The following is a 20670-nucleotide window of genomic DNA, read 5'->3' as shown; positions in this document are numbered from 1 at the left end:
TCCATGGGACACTTTCACAGAGATCAGAGGACAGATAGAGGCCCTTTTTTCAGCAAGCTGTGTCAATATATTGGGCGGGGTGAGGTGTAGAGGGATAATTACTGTTTACATGGATTAAGGGGGAAGGAGGGAAGTGGAGGAGGGAAGCCAGTTATTGGGGGGGTTGGCAGAGGGGCGGATTCAGAAGGTTTACTAAGTAGCATTATTTCCGTGTCTTTTTTTTGAAGCCCCACATTCTCAACACCACCTTCCCTTTTTTTTTTTCTCTCCACTCTGCCACTTTCTCCGCCGCTTCCTCCGTCCCACTTCCTGTGCAGTTCATTCGTCCTCCAGGGACTCCGTCTTGATGTCGTTGGGGACTCCGCCGGCTCTGGACAGGGCCAGGATGGAGTGGTTGACGGCGGCCATTTCTACGGCGAGAGAGATGGGGTCCTGGTGCTCGCTGTGTGCCGCGCCGTCGTCCTGAAAACGTACGGCAGGTCGAGATGTTATCTGCTGTGGTGTGTTTTTTTTTTTTTTATGGTTACGTTGAAACATGAGAAATGATTATGGGTTTTTAAAACGTGAAGAAAATGTAGAGGTCTGTAATTATGAACATGTACAATACAGTACCTGTGTTGGGGAGGTGGGCTCCAGTCGGTAAAGGCCAAATGGTCGGCTGAGAGGTCTCTTGTCAAAATAGGGAAGGTCACAGGCCTGGAAGATGTTACAACAAACAGAATAACTGTAAGGGTAAACCCAAACAAGTACAGTTCAACTATCACGACAAAGAGTTCCAGCTCCACACTAACATATCTGTAAATGTACCTGTATGTCACCTGACCTGACCATGTCAGGTCTTTCAAAGGTCTCAGCTTTTGCCAATCCAGATTAAAACACAGCCCCAGATTTGTCAAACTAAAGCAGAGCCAGCAGCGTTTCCACACACAGAGGGTTAGAAGTGTGGAAGGCAGAGCTGATGTGTTTTCAAATGAAAACCGATAAGTGTGGATGTCGTTTAAGGTAGTTTAGAATACTTTGTAGTGCTGGCTGCTTGACAAGATTTCATCATCTGTTGCACTGGTTTGCATGCAGCTGGAGAGCTCAGACTTTAACTGTCTTAACACAGAATGTTGCTTCTTTCCATTGCGACAGTTTACTTTCCACTGGCTACAGGGGGAAAGTTGAGAATGGAGAGAGCTTATAACTTTATGTGCTTGGTAGATTTAGAGAAGAGTTTTTTTTTTAGTAAATCTTGTTTAATTGAACATCACGTGAGGGAAACTGATCAGTTCAGTCAATGGAAGCATTAATTGCGTTTCTTATCTTTTCTTTTAAAGAAGCCTTTTCCTCCAGGAAGGATGTAGATGTTTAGCAGGATTATGAGTCCTAATCATAAAGTATATGAGCTCAGACCTGTGCTTTACATGACTGCCTGTTACTGCGATGACTAGTCATTGTCAACAAAAATCAATGACAAAAATAGTTGTCGATGAATTCAGTTGTCAATAATTGTTTACATCATTGTGTAAATGGGACAAAAGTCTGACTGTTGGCACCGCTAACTCGGCTCGACTCCAACGTTAACAGCGAAGCTTACAATGCAGACTTGTTTGCCACCTGTGGTGCAGAACCAGAAATACTTTCACATGCTGATTTTCAGATGCTTTGCTGTCACGACAGTTAAAACTCCTTTGTGTCCTTTTCTTTCCGTCTTCTTTGAGCCCATTTTTACAGCAAACATGACCGTTGACCTCTGATGAGTGCAGGCCAAGCTGTGCTCACACTGAACAACATGGCAATTACTTAAAAGTCTGTGCACTTCTAGGTTGTATATATTTTTACCATGAAAGGGTTATTCTGTTTTTTGATGAATGGTTTCAATAACCAGTGTTGTAATTCGCAGCCCTACAGTATGAAGTGTAAACATTTATGGGATGTTTAACCTCTGTACCTGCTCTGAGAAGTCATTCCCATCAATGTCGTCGCTGTTAGAGTGTCCTCCAGGACTCTGGACGTCTATCCCATGACTCTCCAGGATTGTGGCTTCTTGGAGGAAGAGGATGGAACGTTAGATTTCTGCGACGCACCGCTGATAACATGCTGCACTACAAACTGTGAGTATTGATTCAGAACATGGGAGACTTTAATTGTACCCCACAGGTAGGTGTGTAGTTAACAGAGGCTCAAAGGGGGGTGGAACAGCTTAAGTGAGTAGAAAAACGTTGTAATTAAGATATGAAAATAACAGTACTTAAAAACCTGACAATATTCTGCTGACATTGACAGGTTATTGGCTTAAATATTTAGCACTTTGATCAGTAACTGAAGTTTGTGTTGGCATCTAGTTTAATCTAGTTTTTACTTTAAATGACCAGAGGTCAATATCAGATCAAGGTCAGGTTCTTATTATAATGGAATCAATTTATGGTTAGCCATTCAACAGCTAAGAAAACATTATAATGGAAAATATTCAATATAAAGAGTGATTAAACAAACCACAAAGCCACATTACCAATGTTAGCCCGTCTCTTGATCTCTTTGCGACGATTGGCGAACCAGTTGTAAACTTTCAGCGAGGTGACCCTCTCCAGATCTGACAGCTTCTTCCCTGAGACAAAACAGAAAATCATCAGTCTCAGCACTCTGTTAATCTCCTATCAGTCCCAATTTTAATTTCCTGCTCCTCAACAATGATGGCCGGAGTCTGTTTTTATTTATATCTATCTGCTCCCACAAGCTGGTCTGGAATTGTACTTTGATTAAGATGGTGGTTAAAGAAGTGCTGAAAGGAAATGACTTGATTCCGCTGCACAAGGAGCAAATCGTACAGCAGATGTGGCACAGATGTTTGGACGGTTAATTCAGACCCGGGTCCAAATGACGATAGATCTGAAAACCGGTCGCAGACACCAGGATCTGAGAGAATAGGACTTAAGTCTGATTTATAATCTGGCGCAAGCAATCTCACATTAATTACCACGTGAAGAGTCGCACAATTTCTTTTCAGTCTTCTCCATGGTGCACACACCTCCAACTGTCTCACCCTGATGGTGGATCCATCTGTCACCTTCTTCTTCTTTTTTTTCTCTGTCTATATTTGTGGTACTTTTTATTTGTTTTGATAATGCAAGGATTTGATGAAGATGAGGACAACAAATTATTTTTTTTATCCGATTTTGCTGACAACAGAAACTAAAGTCTAAGACATAAAGATGGTTGGTTGAAAAACACAAAAGACCGAATATGGCTGCTCATGATCAATTCCTTTATTCATCTGCAACTTTTATTTTTTTCATAATTAAAACAGGTATTTTCTGATTTTTCAGCTTCTTAAATGTAAATGCTTTCCAGTTTCTTTGCCATTGTTAAAACTGAATTATTTTTAGAGTGTGGACAAAACAAGACATTTGCCATCATCATCAGTTCAGGTTTAGAAAACAACAGTTTCCAAAATGTTCTGACATTTTAATGTTTAACTGATAAATCAAGAAAATAATCGACGGATTACTCGATTGTGAGAACAGTTGTTAGTTGCAGCTCTACTGCAAATCATGACAAAATATGAGTGTAATAAATGTAATATGAAAGGAAAGTGTGGAGCAACGCATTCCTCTGTCCAGTCCTGTCTCTTGACAAATTTAAAAGTGATCAACAATGGAGTATAAATCAGACTTCCCAGCACAAGAGGCTATTTTCCAATACAATACAATATTTTCCACACAGTCCTGGACTGTGTTACATGAGACTGATAATCCCTCATTTTGGTGTTGTTGTTATTCCTGTGTTGTCGGTCTGCAGCTGATGGATGAGTGGATGGTTTGGATGTTGTGCAGCCACATGTTCATACTTGGCTACTGCTAACAGTTGTTAATTCGAGCGCTGTGGAGACAGCTTGGCGCCAGTATCAACATGATGGAGTCACAGGATTTATAATTAAAGGAGCAGTTCATGGTTTGTCTCTGTAATTGATAACGGAGTTGGAATTTGTGTTAAAGAGCATGATGTAATTTCTCATTCTATCTCAGCCTTTAAAATGAATATAATATTGCTCTATAATACCGTTAATGATAATATGTAATTGCACTGATACTTAATAATATGTATATATGCAATTATACTGTTTATCAGTGCACAGTGCAAGATTACTAGCAGACCTAAAGCAGATGTTTTGTTAGTATTTCCTTATGTTTCTGAGCCACAAACAACTTGTCAGATGTAACAGGTTTACTGTGTTTAGTAGTTTTTAAACACGTGTGTGATTTACCTGGTTTCTGAATCACAGCATTGCAGGCGTTTGCAATCTCCTCCCGCTTGGCCTCGTCTGGGTACTGGTTGTCGTTGAAGTAGCTATAAATAGAAGAAGAGCCACACTGATTAAATTCATTTTCCTACAAGGGCAAAGTCAACAAACTGGAGTTACTGCGGTGTTGTCGCTGATTGTGTGAAGTACAACTCAGCCAATAAACAGAGTGTATGACAAGAGTTGTTTTTGTCGTGTCATTTTCCAGAACAGGCCGCAATGTTTCCTCAAATCCACATGGAAATAAGACGCAGGTTATGAAACAAACTCCCTTCATTTATCATTTTTAATCTATTGTTTTTGCTTCCTTCCTTCCTTCCTTCCTCTGCTCACCTCTCCATCACAGCCAGACACTCTTTCCTCCAAGTGAAGCGACTACCACGACGCAGCCGGAAGGTACCAGGGGTGGTGGTGAGGGGGGGAGGGGTTTGTCTCCACTCCATCTCCTCAAGGGGCAACGGAGCCGGCCGCATGTTGAGGGTGGCACCTGGAGGAAGGACACAGCAGAGTCACTGGTGAGACACAATGGAAGACGGTGCATCTGAGTGGAGCCACAGCCTCAGTAAGGGACCGTCACTGCAGGTGCGTTTTTTAGTAGAATCTATGTATTGGTTGTTTAGACAGATCAGAGCCCAACAGATAACAGTCAGCGAAGCCCATCCCTCATGAAAATTTGTGCGAGAGCACACGTCGCTTTATGCAAATCTCACAATATATTCTGATTATAATCTGGAGTGAGTAGTGCTGACAAAGACTGTGCTGCCTCATCTCAAATCATGACCACAGCGGTGAGGACAACTGCACAAAAGGCTTGATTTGCACTCCATCTCGTAAAACTGGCAACATAAAGGCTAAAAGCTTGGATAAATCACCCGCTTTAATATGACCTTACCACACACACACACGGACATTTTGCCTAAATGGGTCACCCTGCAATAGTCCAGGTTATCGGGACTGGCTTGAATGGGGCATGTCTATCCTCTGCAGCAGCGACAGAGACGTGCGCAGAGACGTGTGTGTGTGTGCGCAGGGCTGGGCTGAGCTGAGCCAGGCTGGGCTGAGCCGGGCTCGGTCTGGCCATAAATAGCATAAAGCAGTTTCCAGTGCTGACGGTGTTGGCAGGGTTCCACTGAGGAACATGCCGCAGAGGACAAGGCGTGGGATGTCTGCTCCCTGCCTATAGGTTGATACAGCATTTTCTACGTATACACACTCAAACGTTTGTGCACAGTCAGGATTCAAAGCCAAGAAGAAGCCTGTTGTTTTTAATGTTGCCATTTACAGCGCACTTTCTTGTTGAAATAATGTCTTTATGTCACTAAAACGGGAAATTAGCATATGTCTCTCTGAGGATTGAGTTTAAGTTGAACACAGAGGGTTTTTTGGCTTAAACTTTGCGGTGTTAAAACTGACTGCACAGTGTAATGATGATAGAAAATCAACAGCATCCATGTTGATATTGATCTCCTCTAAGCCTTACTTTCACTATGTCTTCTCCTGCCAACCAAGACAGAGTTTTTGGGGAAAAACTGCAAATCAATTTCCAGCACAAAGGAACTGGATTATTCTGTGTCCAAAACACTGCAGAGAGCAGCGTCCGCTCGATATCTACAATCAAGGGTGTTTAATATGACACATCAGCGACTCTGAGGAAAAGGAAAGCAAATGCATGTTTCAAGTAAGTGTTAAAGCTTACATCTATCTATGATCTTTTCATCCACAGTCTTTTGTACTCTGCCCCACCTTCTAATGCTAGTTTTGTATTAGAGAAGGGATAATTTTTTGGAGCAGAGTCACTTGTGCTGATGAATTATAACTGTCATCTTCACTGTTCCACAGTCTTTTGTCTAAACAGTCTCCTCAAAATGTGTTGGATCGGCAAGACTAAAAACTGAGTTCTAATTTCTTCTTCTTTTAAATCTACATAATACTGCTTGTGATGTAGTACCCCTCATTAGTACCAGAAACCAATTTTTCAAATAAATAGAAATATTGGATTATGTCCCTGAAAGCGTTTTATTTGTTGCTCAGATTTTGCCTTATAGTCTGATTGTTTCAACATTAAACAGCTCGTCTACAGTTTATAGCAAGCAGGATTATTCTGCCCTGCAGAAGCAAAGTGCAGTAACTATACAGTGACAACCGTGAAACTGAAAAAAAAATCCAATATACTGATAGGTAATGCATACGTTTGGACAAAGAAATCTCATAAGCACAGATGTCGAGAGTCCATTTCCAGTCTTGACTCGTGTTTGATAAAATGTGTTCACCTTCATGCAGCAGTCCTGAAACCATTTGTTAAAAGCAATTCTCATGTTTTTGATAAATGGTTGATTTCCCAGGGTGCTGCTCTCTTGCCATTACACTACATCCTCTCATGTCCTCATGCTGGAGTTCAACGCTGATGGTATCTCTTACACCACCAATAGCACAACGGCACTGCAAAGCTGCTTTCAGGCAAGTACTGAAGTGCAGATATTCTAAGGAGAGAGTTCAGAGGAGCTCTATAGCCTTTTTTCCATCAAGTTGAACAGTTCAGTTTGATACAGTACAGTAAGTATGTTTTTGCATTTCCATTAGGAAAAGTACCAAATTAAACAGCCCCAAATGATATTATTTTGGCACCCTTTCCTTGGGATACCAGAGTTAACTACAGCAAGGTCAGGGTGGAGCTCAACCGGCTCCAGCCACAACAGAAAAACGTCACTCCCTTGCGACCAGTGTACAATATCCCATGGAGGTCGAGGCAATTTTAAATAGCACTTTATGACAAAGAAGAAGATGCCAGCAACCATGCTACGTATCTCGCCGACACAGCCATCAGGCACAGCCAACACCCCAACTACCAAGTAACTGGTACTCAGTCAATACACAAGCCTGACCCAGGGCTTAACCATTCCAAACTGATCTTTACCATGATGGAAAATGCTGAAAAAGTTGCAACAGACATTTTTTTCAGAAATGCTTCTACCAGCTGCCTAGTCACATTTCTGTATCATGTCCAAGTGAGCTCACGTAAAAACAGAGCATGAGAAACCCTGGATCATTTTACAGTTAGTGAATGCGCAGGTGTTTTGCTTCGTACGTGATCGAGCCAGACTTCACCGCCTCGCCTGGGGATTCTCTTACTATTGTGAACGTGTCTGACTCAGACAATCTCCCGCTGCGTTCATCATATGTAAACGTCAAACTCCGCACAATGTCCAGACCCAATTATCAGAGCATTATCTGGAGTTCTTGTCTGAAAACAGCTTCAGTCAGCTTCTACAGACTGCAGTTGTTACAGTCTCGCCCTCCTTTGTCCCCATCAGCCTCCACTTTATTACACAACTGTAGATGTGCTGACGTATAAGATATCGCATGGAAATAGGCCATTGTATACATTGTATATACCACAGGATGCTAACTATTTCTACTTACATCATTAACAGTCTCAGGGAAAACTGCTGTGAAGCAGAGTGTTTTCCTGCTGTGCTTTGTTCCTATGGAGCTGTTTCCCTGCTACCTCACACTGACTCCATAAAAACGAGTCTCTTTTATGACCTTGGTGATGACACTGACGGTGCTGGTAATGTTTTGCCTCACAGATTCACACCTTCATCTTGTGCCGTAACTTGATGAACTGTATATCGGGTGTGTTTATATTCTTGTATTCGTTACCTCTAAATCCTTTTCGAGGATAAACACTGACCTTGTCGGGACCAGTAGACCAAAACCTGGTCCTAATGAAGCAGAACCTCATTTGTGAAGAACTGGTTAAATTTAAGGCTATCTCTGATGTACAACACTTTGTTTCAGCTGTTGTTGTCTTTAAAGTGCTTTATAAATAAAGTTGGATTGGATTAGAAGGCTAAGATTTGAATTGTGGTTAGATGAACGTTAGGCATTAACTATGGTTATTGGTTTGGTGAAGGGATAAGGCTTTGTTTAGGCTGTTCAAATGAAAAAACACCTTCAGTTTGCTTTATAACCACCATCTGCTGCCTGGATATAGGTTGATACAACATTTCCACATGCAGTTTTTTCCATCCACAGTTAACCTGAAGTACTGTCTTTGTCCCAGTGTACAAGAACAATAGGGAATCAATTTATTGAATGAATGAAGTGTGTGCCTGTCTCCACTTTGCAAGGTGGTGTTATACCCCCTTTCATCTTAACAGTGTTCGATGTTTTCCAGTTAACCTATTGCATCAAAGACAAAAAACTTTAGCTCGGAGCTAGTTGGTAGCATGTCAAGTGTAATTTTCTGTCTTTCTACTATCCTTTAACTTAAAAATATTTAATTCTTTAATCTGACGGAGCATAAATAAATGCACTGCTCTGGATTTTGATATGTTTTTGTTCCTGCTGACTTATTATTCTGCGTATTGACTTCTTCCATTATTACCGGATCAAATCTGTGGGATGGTAACTGTGGAACATGTGCAGAGCACCTAGGCCAACTCAGGTCTGGTCAAACTTCAACACACAATAGTAATTTGACACCAACACCCAGACAATGTGATTCAGTCTGACAAAGATTTTTTTCTCATGTCATGTAAACATCCTGACTGAGTGATCAAAAGGTACCTGGTGTTGTTTTCTCCAGTGTGTACCAGCGGTAGAAGGCCCTCTTCTTCTGCTCACTCAGGTCGGAGCCATGCTGCAGCAGCCAATGGGAGATCCTGCTCTGGCTGATGCCTGGAAAGCAGCCAGACATTGAATTACAACAGTGTTTTGCATAAAGTCCTGGCACAGTCTCTGGACAACCCTTAGAGAAAGTCAAGAGAGACAGAGTGGTGGAACACTGGAGGAGAAAAGTGTTTGCCCTCTCCTTAGCTCCAACTTTATTTCTACTCCCATCACTTGTCTGTCACATAAGCTGCAGCCAAAGACGTCTTTGCCGGGCAGGCGAGCACCTACACTTGTTTGTGCTTACAACTTACAATGCTGAAACATTACTTGAACTAGTTTTTAGTAATCTTGGAAAATGTATTCAGATCATTTTATTCACAATGTAAAAAAATATCAAAGGCTCATCAGTGATGCACCTGTTGATGCATAATTGGGTTGCACAACATTCCTTTTGTTATAAGTTGTCTCATTTGTCATGCGCCTGTGGTTAAAACTTCAAATACATGAAACCCCCATGACATGAGAGTTATTATGTCAGGGGTTTTTCTAGAAAAAAGCACTTGTTTACGGGATGACCAATGAGGAACCTCTGGAGTCAGTGATGACTCAAGCTGAAATATTTTATTGTAGACAGCTCAGATTTGAGGAGAACTGAGACAATGCCTGACATCTGAACAGTCAGGCATCATTGCAGATTCTGGCGAGCAGCGTGCCAGGTCTGATACATATATCGAGTAAAACTTGAGATAGTGTATCCAGTCCAGATGCCTGGCGCCTTGGTATCTAGGGAGGGAACCTTGAAGGCCGTCTAGTTTCTGTCTTATCCCAAGTTATGGCTGTTAATATTGATCTGGTTATAAGAATATGTGAGTAATTACACTTACATTTTCTCTCACTACACTCTTCTCCCTGTGGGTTTCCTCTGGGTTCTTCAGTTTCCTCCCACAGTCCAAAAACATGCAGATTTGGGGATTAGTCAAACTGGACACTATATTGACCTAGGTTTTAATGTGACTGAGTGTGAGAGTGGATGGTTGTTGCCCTGCAATAGACTGGTGAGCTGTCCAGGGTGTACCACGCCTTTTGCCCTATGTCAGCTGGGATTGGCACCAGCAACCCTGTGACCCCCATGTGGAGGATAAAGCAGTAGAAGATGAATTAATGAATCCTTGATTGTAAACATCAGATTTCTACACAGAAATAATAAAAAAAAATTGCATGTCTCGTAACTGTCAGCTGATTATTGGAGGTTAATGTCACCATCTGGTTCTACAGTAGTTTAGCCATATTTTTCTTTTCATTCATCCCTGGAGCAGAGAACATTAAAACCAGACCACAGATCCAAGCTGTGCTGCTCTGCCCTTCAATTGGTCACTCTTCACTTTGTCCACTACACGACAGTTAGTTTAGTGTCGGGTCATTGTCAGGGTCTGTACACGTGAGAATGAGTGTCAGAGAATTTGCCAAAATGTTGCCCCTTCAGGCAGGTCTCGGACCGGTTGATTTGGTGTGCACCAAAGTACCGAGATGACATTCACACAAACGCAAACAAACCGAGCCAAGGGACCAAACACGTTTGGTGCGCACCAAATGCTGTAGGTGTGAAAGCACCCTTATAACATCCTTTCTCAGGCATGGAACACAAACTTTTTTGTTGCCTCGCAAAATCAATATTTTAACATTTACATTCAAATCTTGAACGTGCTGACGAGTAGTTGACGAATGGCCTCATGACGACCACTGGTGGACCAAGAAAATCCTTAGTCGGGGCAGCCCGACGCAATGCGCAAGGTTTCATATCCTTATTAACAGGATGATGTGACTTATGACAAGACTCACGGCCTGTAACCTGTGACTGTCCCTTTGCTCCCTCGTCATCAGTGTTGCCCTCATACTCTTCTTTTTTCTAGAAAAAAACCCTGACATATACAGCGTTCAGAGTCGTGGGGGTTTTATATGCATGAAGACTTTTTTTTACCAATGCCGTATTTACAGAAAATGTTTTAAAATAGGTAAACTTCTGTTTCCGTGTAGATATGGCCTAAAGGCCACATTATACTTCTCCGACTGCATATGCGTTATCCGACTGCGTCACCACGGAGACGACGGATACGTGCTGCAATTTCCCGCCCGATCAGTAGGGGTCGCTGCGCAAGGTTGTTGTGCTTCTGGCTACAGTGAGCAATGGCGTTGAGAGAGAAAGAGAGAGAAAGACTGTTGTTGTTGAAACAGTGGCCGTTTCTCACATTTCTGTGTCACGGAACGCAGTTTTAAGATAATTTGAGGCGATAAATTGGCCATTTAGAGTCTAAACATGTGGTTTGTGTATTAAGATATGACGTATTTATAGTTTGGCAGCGACGTTGTCGGCGGGGATGAGCTCCGCGTCTGTGGACGCTCGGTGCGCACTGTGAGCCGGCACAGAGCAGCTTCGCTCGGCCTGTCCTGAGGACCAATCGCAGCTCTTGCCGTCTCCGTTGTCCCTTGACGGACACTACAAAATATTTCGTGCAGTCGGAGACGACGCAGAGTCTCTTCGACAGGCTCTGTTTCGACGCAGAGTCTCTGCGTAACCTACGCAGAGCACTTTACGCAGGAGTATAAATTGGGCTTAAGTCTAGTTTTCATAAAACGTAATAGCCTGTTGATATCTGCTTTGCTCTTTGCTCTATGTACAATGACAAAGTTTGAAAATAAGATATTTCACATCAGTGCACATGGAAGGCAACAGAAAAGAGTGTGTCGACAGTATGCCTGCTACTCACCGGTAACTTGTGCCACTACTGCCTGAGAGATCCTCCTGTTCCCCAGGAACGCTTTGATCTCCTCCTTCACCATGCTGCTGTCCCTCCTGCAAACACACAAAACACAGCAAAGCCTTTTCACAAACAGACAGCAGCTAACAGCTTGAGTGAATGTGTTCAGTTTTACGGGGGCAGGCATACAAAGAACTCATTTAGTGCAGTGCGGTAAAACCTAAATGACAGACGGATATCAATAAGATGTACATCAGAGATAAAAATGTCTTGAGGACTGGAAAGAATGTCTTTGTTTCTCCTTTGTTTAAGGGGATTTACATGTTTAATTATGGTGCAAGCTGCTGTATCATCATCATTAATGGTAAATGCTGCCGCTGCTCTATTGCTGTTGACGTTTTACATCTGACTTAGCTGAGCTCCTTTGTTGACGCTACAATGACTGATGCCTTTTTTCATGTCAGATAATCAAATGTGTGTTGTGTTGTACCTATTTATGGGAGAACTATTAAACCCAGACTCAGTTATAATCTGACAGCATTATCGCTGTGGTGTCCTTTGTTTTTATGGCTCCCTAATAATTAACGTAGCATTTCAGAGAGACACAAAGGCAAAGGCTCTGTGATTTCAAATTAACTGTGTCACAATTAGGGAATCTATATTTTCCAAATGTATGGGGCGGACACACTCCCACTATCAGCCCTCGGTGCGGAAGAAGGAAAACATGCAGAGACTTGCAGGATTGGAGAGTGGTGAGTGAACATGTGCAGTCACAGTGTACCCAACCCTGCTTTCTGGCTTTAAGCCCAATCCCCTCCCCTATACATAGTGTACATACACAATTGCACACGCATACAGCGCACAAACACACGCACGCACGCACACACACACCAAAAGCTTGTGAAACATCTTGGCTTGACTCCTCATCCTGATACAGATTGTGAGCACATGTCTTATCCTTACTAAAAGTTCTTTTTTGTCAGTAGGAGCAAAGGCAGTTCCACACAACTTTAACAGCACTGCTGCTCAAACCAGCAGTCACAGCATCCTTTGAACTAGTCAGTGTCCCAGACTTGCACACTCAAAATGGAGAACGCATCAAAGTCCTGAGAGCTCCATATTTCTGAAATGAAAATGCGTCACGACTCTTGACATCCAGCATCAATATCCTCCACGCCAGCCTCTTGCGGTGCAGCTAAAATTAGAGCTCAAAAACGCTGCTTGTATCGACACCAGCAAATCAATGTAGCACAAGCTGCTGTACAGAGTGGTAAGTGGAGGAGGGAGATGGCGAGGGTCGAGGAGAAGGGGGTGGGGGGCGGGGGTGGTGCCAACTCAAAGGCCAAATCCCTGCAGAGACTAAAATGTGCACTTAAAAGTGAGAAAAGTCAGGACTGGCACAGTGGGATTGTTGACAAGCTGAAACTTCATGTCACACCCCCGCAGCCCTGCCGAGTGAAGACGCTGGAGAGTCCTGAAGGCGGAGGCGGTGAGGGCTTTTGAATGCTTCTTAACTTCCTGTGCTGTCTAAAGAGGACATGTAATTTAATGCAGAGGCAGCGTGAACGAGCAGCAGGACGGCTAGTGCAGCGCTGAGGATTGCGCCTGAGCTCTAAATATCAATTCATATTCTGACTGGGCAGCTGGAAGGCAGCAGGAGCCCACAGCAGCTGGAGAGGAGGACAAATGTTTTAAGTGCTACAGAGGAGAGAGGAGGTGAATAACATGTGGACCAATGGAGTGTGAACTCTGGAGCTATCAGAGTAATGAGCTGTAACTACCAACATGATCTCAAACATCGGTAGTTACTGTACAGTAAATGTCACTGGATGTTGCTGTATGTAATTTCATGGAATCTTTCCTTCAACTGAAACGCTGTTTCTTCCTCTCCTCTTAGGAAATGTCATCCTGCGCCCCGGAGGCTTTTACAAATGTTTCCCACACGACACCTCGCTTTTTATGCATCCACATCTTTCCTGGCTGAACACGTAATCTCAACAATCTCAACGCCTTTATGGCCGTCTGTTATTTTGATACTCCATTACAGGATGTACATCTTTATGTAGTACACGCTGTTCCGAGACAAATGTGCTAATCTCAGCTGTCATGTGGTGCTGCTGAGCAGCTAAACAAGTGGAATCCCAGTCAGCTTTTCTTTATTTTCTCCAACTGTGCACCTTTAAATTTCTGCACAGTTCCAAAAAAAAACACTTCTAACTATTAAACTGCAATAAACACTCAATCTGCATTAAGTCCAACTATAATGATTTCTGATGAATCAATTAGTCAATCAACAACAGAGTTAATTAGGAACTGTTTTACAAGTTAGACTCAGGCTGTTTCTTCAGTGGTACCTGTCCACTCCCACTCTGTGACACCTGAGGCACCCTCCATTAGGATGCCACAAAAACAGTGGCAGGACTGATTGATTCCTAAAAAAAAAAACATGCTCACATTTAATATATATAAAAAAGAAAAATATTTTAGCTTTTAACTCAGATCTTAATGAGCTGTTTTGCTTTTACTGCACCTTACAATCAAATGACCATGTGTCCAATCTTAGATGAACATAAGTGTCTGTGACTCGCTGTTTGGAAGGTTTGGCTGTGACACTTCATGTCACTGAACCTCCATACAAACTAAACAAATGGTGTGGGCGTGGGTAGGGTGTAGAAGGCATGGTATGAATAAGGGTCGGAGTGTGAGTGAAGTGTGAGAACCCGCTGCTTTTCTTAATTGCGCAGCTAATTTGTTAATAATTATGAATATCTCTGGGGTTTTGCCTTGTTCATTTGAGGCGTTAGGAAGAATTAAATGGGCATCCTTCACCATTTGATATGTTTAAAAGAAACTCTTGATCCACAGAGAAAATAATCAAAAAAGACAAATCATCAAGGCTCGCCGTGACTAAAAACTCAATAGTGAAGGTGTGATGCAGCGGACTGCAAATGCAAAGGCTTCTGTCTCTGCCAGTGATCCGAGGTCTGCTGTGGTCTTTGTAATGTAAATGTTCTCTACGCACAGATGCCTATGTGGACTTCAGCTGTACACGCTCCAGGTAATACAATATATTCAAATGAATGTAGGATTAAAGTGTGCATGCTTTGAAAAGATAAACTGACATAGACCTTCATTCTAGAATGAACAGAACTCTGGGCATGTAAATGTGTGGAAAGAATGGAGAGAGGCCTTCGAGGACCAGCTCTGATGAGTTTCTCTGTAGCTCCAATTCCTGACCCCATTTTAGCTAAAACTATGTATGTGTGCTGTGATATATGTATTTTATGATGTCGCACTGTCGAGTATTTGCAGTTTTCATAATGTATTTTACCTTTACAGTAAAAGCCCAGCAAGGGACTGGAGTTGCAAATTAGCAATAGCTTTAAACTCTGCACAGTACATCAGTTTCATGCTCTGTCTTGGAACTATGTTAAACTTCATTGTCCCAATCACATAAATAAAATACAGCTGCATATCAGTGTTACATGGAGCCCATAAAAACTGTGACTGATTAGCTTGAACTGTTCCCATTTCCAAGAGTGTGTTATGCGTGAAGACAACAAAGAGTTAGTCAAACAACATTCGTTCCACACCTGGAAAAAATCCGGCTTTTGCTATCCAGCGAATACACTCTCTCTCTCAAACCACTGTTTTACTGAAATGCCACAGGGATAATCAAAATTTAACAACACTGCAACCCTTAAAGGTAACCTCCCTCCCCAAGGTGACATCAATTCTCAAACTCCACTCAGCTGCATTAGCATTAGTGGCATCAACAAACAATAATGGAAGGCAATGCGCCAATGACCATTTCATTTTAGCATAGTAACTGTTTGTATGTAAAGTTAAAAAAAACCATGTAATATGTGGATTATGGGGATTAGGTAAATTGGACACTCTAAATTGACTATAGGCGTGAGAGTGAGGGTTGAATGGTTGTTCGTCTCTATATGTGTATGAACGATCATGGTGTTGGTCAGAGGGGTCGTTTGGCGCACACATTGGCAGCCACGCTTCCGTCAGTCTGCTCCAGTGCAGCTGTGGCTACAGACGTAGCTTACCACCACCAGTGAAAATGTGTTAATGAATAATAAAACTGATGGCAAAGCCACAAATTGAACGTAATCTGCAATCACTAAAATTAAGTTAAATGCAATTATAAGTAATCCAACCTGCAACATCTTAAGCTTGAGTCTTGAGCTTTTTTTTTACATTTAACATGTTTATTTTTAACTTGAAGGCTTCAGATCAGCTGCTAAAGTCTATGCTCAGACTGTTTTCTCAACTGCTGTTTTTAAGATCAACTGTGAACTCTGATCCTACTTTTAAGCCAACATTGATAAAAATGGGCCAAGAAAAATAAAACTGAATCACCATCAACAATTCCACAACAGATGGGAAAACCCCATCCACTCATGAAGTTCATGTCATAATCAAAAGCTGCAGAAGTGAAATACTTTGTGGAAAGGCTGGTTCCAAATTCAAGAATGAACTTTGAATGTCGGTTTTCTTTATAAATGTCTGTGTTCCAACAGCAGCAGCACACAATGGAGGTGCAGTGGAACTTCCAGTTGGCACTATTTAATTAAGCTTGACAGAAACAGTGCTTTCTTGTCTCCACAATGTGGGCATTACTGCCAACAAAGAAGACTCACCGACTCCACTGCAACTTTCATGCTCTTCCAAATAACCATATATCTTTTGGAGAGGAGTGTAGCTGTCAATGATGCTTTTACAAGGAACCTGAAAACTGATGTGTACTTTATAGCATTTGGGGACAACAAAGGACAACAAATGTAGCATTGCAGAGATGTAGGAATGTAGCTGCAATGATACTACTAGGTAACCAAAATGACAGATGACACAGTCTCATGTGCTACTATGTTCAACAAGCTAGTGTTTTCTTGACACTACTGACCTCATCAGTTCCTCCACCTTGTCATCTATATCCAGGTCTTCTTCTGTGGCTTCAAAGCCAAAAGCCCGAGCTGCAGCCGCACTGTTCACTGGATATCGTGGAGGAGAAAGCTTCCCGTTGGGCGTGGCAGCTAAGCTATCACGCCCGTTCTGTGACAGCGCCACCAAGCTGACTGGCGATGGCAGGATTGCAGAGGGTGGTGGCGGCCCTGGAGGCGGGGAGGTGTCGTAGCTGTTGCTAGGAGATGGCGAGAGTCCTCCGCCGCTACCGTACTGCGTCTGCGTGGCGGTGGAGATTTTGGAGGTTGTGGATGTGGCGGCGGCTGCCGAGTGATCGCCAGCACTCCCCTCGACGCTGTTGATGGCATTGTTGTTGCCGTTGCATGTTGTGGAAGAGGTGGTGGTTGCCGAGGCTGTGTTGTTATTGTTGAATGCTGCTGTATTTGCATTAGAGGCAGAGTTGTTGGTGCAGCTGCTTGCTCCGCCTACTCCAAAAGAGGAGGAGGAGGAGGAGGAAGAAGAGGTGCGGCGGCCAAACTTGTCGCCATGCTCCCGGTCCAGCCGGTCCAGAGTGTCAAGTGCATGCAGGATCTCCTGCTTGGTCATGCCGGAGCGACGCAGCCGCTGCAGCAGATCTATCTGCTCGATAGTGAAGCGCGGCTCCTCGCTAAACTCAGACATCCTGCTGCTGGATGAGACACAAGACAGACAGGTTGTGAGACAGAGGATGAATAAGAGGAGGATAAAGGAAACAGGAAATGCAGGCAGAAGTTGTGGAAAGGAAGTTGATGTTCAGGATCTGGAGAGGAAAACAGGAGAAGAAAGAGGGATGGAGAAAAGGAGGAGCAAAGAGGAAAGTCGGGCAGAAATTAGACAGATGAAGGGATGGCGGAGTCAAAGAGGAAATGAGGGGATTAAGTAGGAAAGAGAGAGAAGGAACAGTTGCAGAGGGGGAGAAAATGAGAATGATAGGAGAGGAAGAGTGAGGCAGAGAGAAGCAGTGGAGGAGAGTTTGAGGGGTGAAGTCGAAGGAGACGGGCGGGAAAGGAGGAAAAACTGCAAGAAGGAAAATAAAGAGGCAGCAGATAAGAAAAGGAAGACAAGAGCAAGAGATAGAAGTGTGAAAGAAAAAGGGAGGGAGGGGCAGGATATAAAAATCTGCTATTTTTGGGAACCAGCAGGCAACACACGCAGAGTGCCAGAGTCACCTTGACAGCTGATGCTATCTTAACATTCTGACTGCTGTTCTTTAAGAGCTACAATACATCCCCGGCTCAGCACACCACCCACGCTGTATGTTTTTCATAAGCAATTTGCTGTGCTCAAAATCAATGCAACTGGAATCAGACTGCGGCAGATTTTCCATCGTCTGTGCCTGCCCGACCTATGCTGATATGATAAATGGATTGAAAGGGTCATCCGCATTCCTTATACATTTGTGTTCAAAACTGTGCGAAGGACAGGTGGAACCAAAAAAAGAGTTGTGTGTATAAACTGTTTTAAGGTTATTTTAAAGGAAAGCAATATGAATGTGGTGCATCAGCCTTTACAGATCTGTATCGCCTGCCTTCAAAAGATGGACAATTACCCATATTTCAGACAGTTACAGAGAAAAGTCACTTTAGGTCAGCACTGAAATACATCACTTTCATACCACAAGTTTACTTTGTAACAAAGGTGAACATTAACTTGTCTCTTAAGCTGTCATTACAAATTCTTATGGAACACTACCGTAGCTGTAAATGATTATCAAGCCCAGTTAAGACCACAAAGCTTTGTGTCGCATGCCAGAGATAGAGATCAGCCACACATCACTGCATCTCTTGGTTCGCATTACTGACTTGAACACACTGCAAATGCACCAAGCATGTCAATGGAATTGTTTTCATATATTACGTTATTGTCAATTGTGTGCAATTCTTGCAATATTGTTCAAAGAAAGATATTTAGTATTGTTTTGAGAATTTTCTGAAAGTAAAAGGGCGGGGCCTTCTGTCTGTAATCTACCTTAATATGCTTTCAGATATTTAGTAATTAACTCGTGTTACTAATGTTAGAGTTAGAATATTTTCAAACACATGCCACAAAGGATACATTTTTATAAATAACATTAACATAAAAGTGAACAACAAGCTCTAGATAGGAATCAGCTTTAATTATTAAATCCTGGAATAACTGCAGAGGTGCAGACTCAACCATGTTAGTCACTAACGCAAAACATACATGACTTTTCCCTAGCACAATCATCCCGATAAGGTAAATCAAGCGCAACCAACTTATTGAATATGCTTTTTATCACAATGCCTAATAACATTGTGCATTGTCCAGTATGTAGACTATGTAGATTATGTGTTAGCTGCTAAACTATGCAGCAAATAAATCATTACCCACCTAGTTTCGCTATTTACCAAGTTAACTATTCACTTGGGGTTGTTTAACTGGTTGAAACACAAAGCGGGAGTTGAGGGGTTAACCTCTGACATAAAGACATGTTATAGACTGATAATAACACAGGCTGGACAGTGGTGGAACCAAGATGAAGAGGGGTTTAAATCCTTCGTTTTCTATATAAATAAAAACAATAGCAAAGGAAGCAAATCCTCAGCATGTTTGATTGCGACTTCAAAATAGTCCAAACGTGTTCAAAGACCTCAGAGGAATACATTCACCTGCAGAGTTGGATTGTTCTCCATGCAGGCAAAAAAAGATGAAACACAGCATGCACGCACACATCAGGGAGAATGTGGGCGGAGTTTACCAGCATGCTTTATTGCTGTACTTACTTTGTGCTTTTGTCATAGTACATGTTATTTGATACATGCCAACAACGGTACAGTTCTTAGCTTCACTGCTGAAAGAATTGTTCAGAGTAGTTTGCAGACACTGTTGGTGTCATAAGCGAAACTGCTGTTACAAGTACTGCGTAATAAAGTATACCTTGCATTCTTCATCTTCCAACTCTGGGCTATCACCTTACACCAGATTTGACTGTATTCCCTTGGTCCTAAAATTGACCGTGATGCTTGGTAAATGTGTTCCATGTGTCTGTGTTGTACTGCTGACTGCAGGGCCTGCAGACAGAGAGCACCACAAAACGCGTCCGCGCTGCGGGCGAAGCGCTGCTGGTGATGCCAACCTATCACGCCCTTTGCCCGCGAAGCTAATGTTAGCGTCACTGTGGCAGACGGACAATGCCCAGTGTATTGTCAAAGCAGCCACTTAACATCCCTCCTCGAACATGGAACAGTATCCTCATCTGCCTCAGCACCGCTGCTGCTGACTTTACACTGACAACAATCCGTTGGTGTCACAGACAGGACGGCTATTAACTTCACACGGGCTATTATGGTTAGCGTTGGGTGATTAGCATAACATGCTAGCCGTTCCGACGCTTGATAGTAGCTGTCGTTAGCCGTCGTCGCTGGCTAGCGAGCGTTTGATATTAATAACATCACTTTCGGCGCGGGAGAGTGCTAAGTACAGAACTTACCTCGGTTCAAATCGTCCGCTCAACCATTTAACTTTGCAACTCGAGCAAAGAGTCGCTGTGTCTTCTGCTGCAGCCGAACAGCGAGGCAATTGGAGGAACGCTGTCCTGTCCGACCCTTCACCAAGGTTTTCTAATCAGAGGCGAATTATTTGCCTCTCCGCTTTGTCTGTCTGACAACAGCCATATTGACAACTAACACCTCCGAGTAGCTCTGAGGGAACTGTAGTTTCACTCCCACAACGGCCTCCTCCACGCGGCGGCGCTCTACACGCCGACAACTACAAGTCCCACAGAGCAGTGCGAGGATGAGCCGACGGCTCTCAGAGCTACAGTTGTCTCAAAAGGCGATGCAGTTTTTAATGTGGCCACAGCGCCGTGGGCTGACTGCTCCTCTCCATGATACAGCTGCTGCTGCCGCCGCTGCCTCTGCCGCTGGTCCTGCCGCTGGTCCTGCCGCTGCAGCCCTGGCGTTCTCATCGCTGCAAGTTTTCTTTTTTTTTCTCTGTTGTCAATAAGAGGCACACGAAACTACAGTGAATGTACATAAATACACTCATACACGCAAATAAAAAAGTAAAGTCATTCAGCTATGACATTGGTTCTCAAAGTGC

The 20670-nt window shown here is 43.0% G+C and overlaps 1 protein-coding gene across 1 annotated transcript; it reads right to left on the bottom strand.

Moving 5' to 3' along the window:
• Positions 1–12: 12 nt before the first annotated feature.
• hmbox1b (homeobox containing 1 b) lies at positions 13–17250 on the bottom strand (the record flags this gene model as incomplete). The annotated part of the gene is made up of 9 exons (XM_083898972.1): positions 13–462; positions 613–696; positions 1934–2028; positions 2495–2590; positions 4247–4329; positions 4616–4769; positions 8852–8962; positions 11662–11747; positions 16571–17250. The coding sequence occupies 9 exons, from the start codon at positions 17248–17250 to the stop codon at positions 319–321; spliced, it is 1533 nt and encodes a 510-aa protein (XP_083755098.1). The 3' UTR covers positions 13–318.
• Between the last annotated feature and the right edge of the window lie 3420 nt (positions 17251–20670).

The sequence above is a fragment of the Microchirus variegatus genome (assembly GCF_963457635.1).
Source record: "Microchirus variegatus genome assembly, chromosome: 12".
NCBI lineage: Eukaryota > Metazoa > Chordata > Actinopteri > Pleuronectiformes > Soleidae > Microchirus > Microchirus variegatus.
Note: the sequence above shows the minus strand (reverse complement) of the source record. Positions and strands in the feature narration are given on the sequence as shown.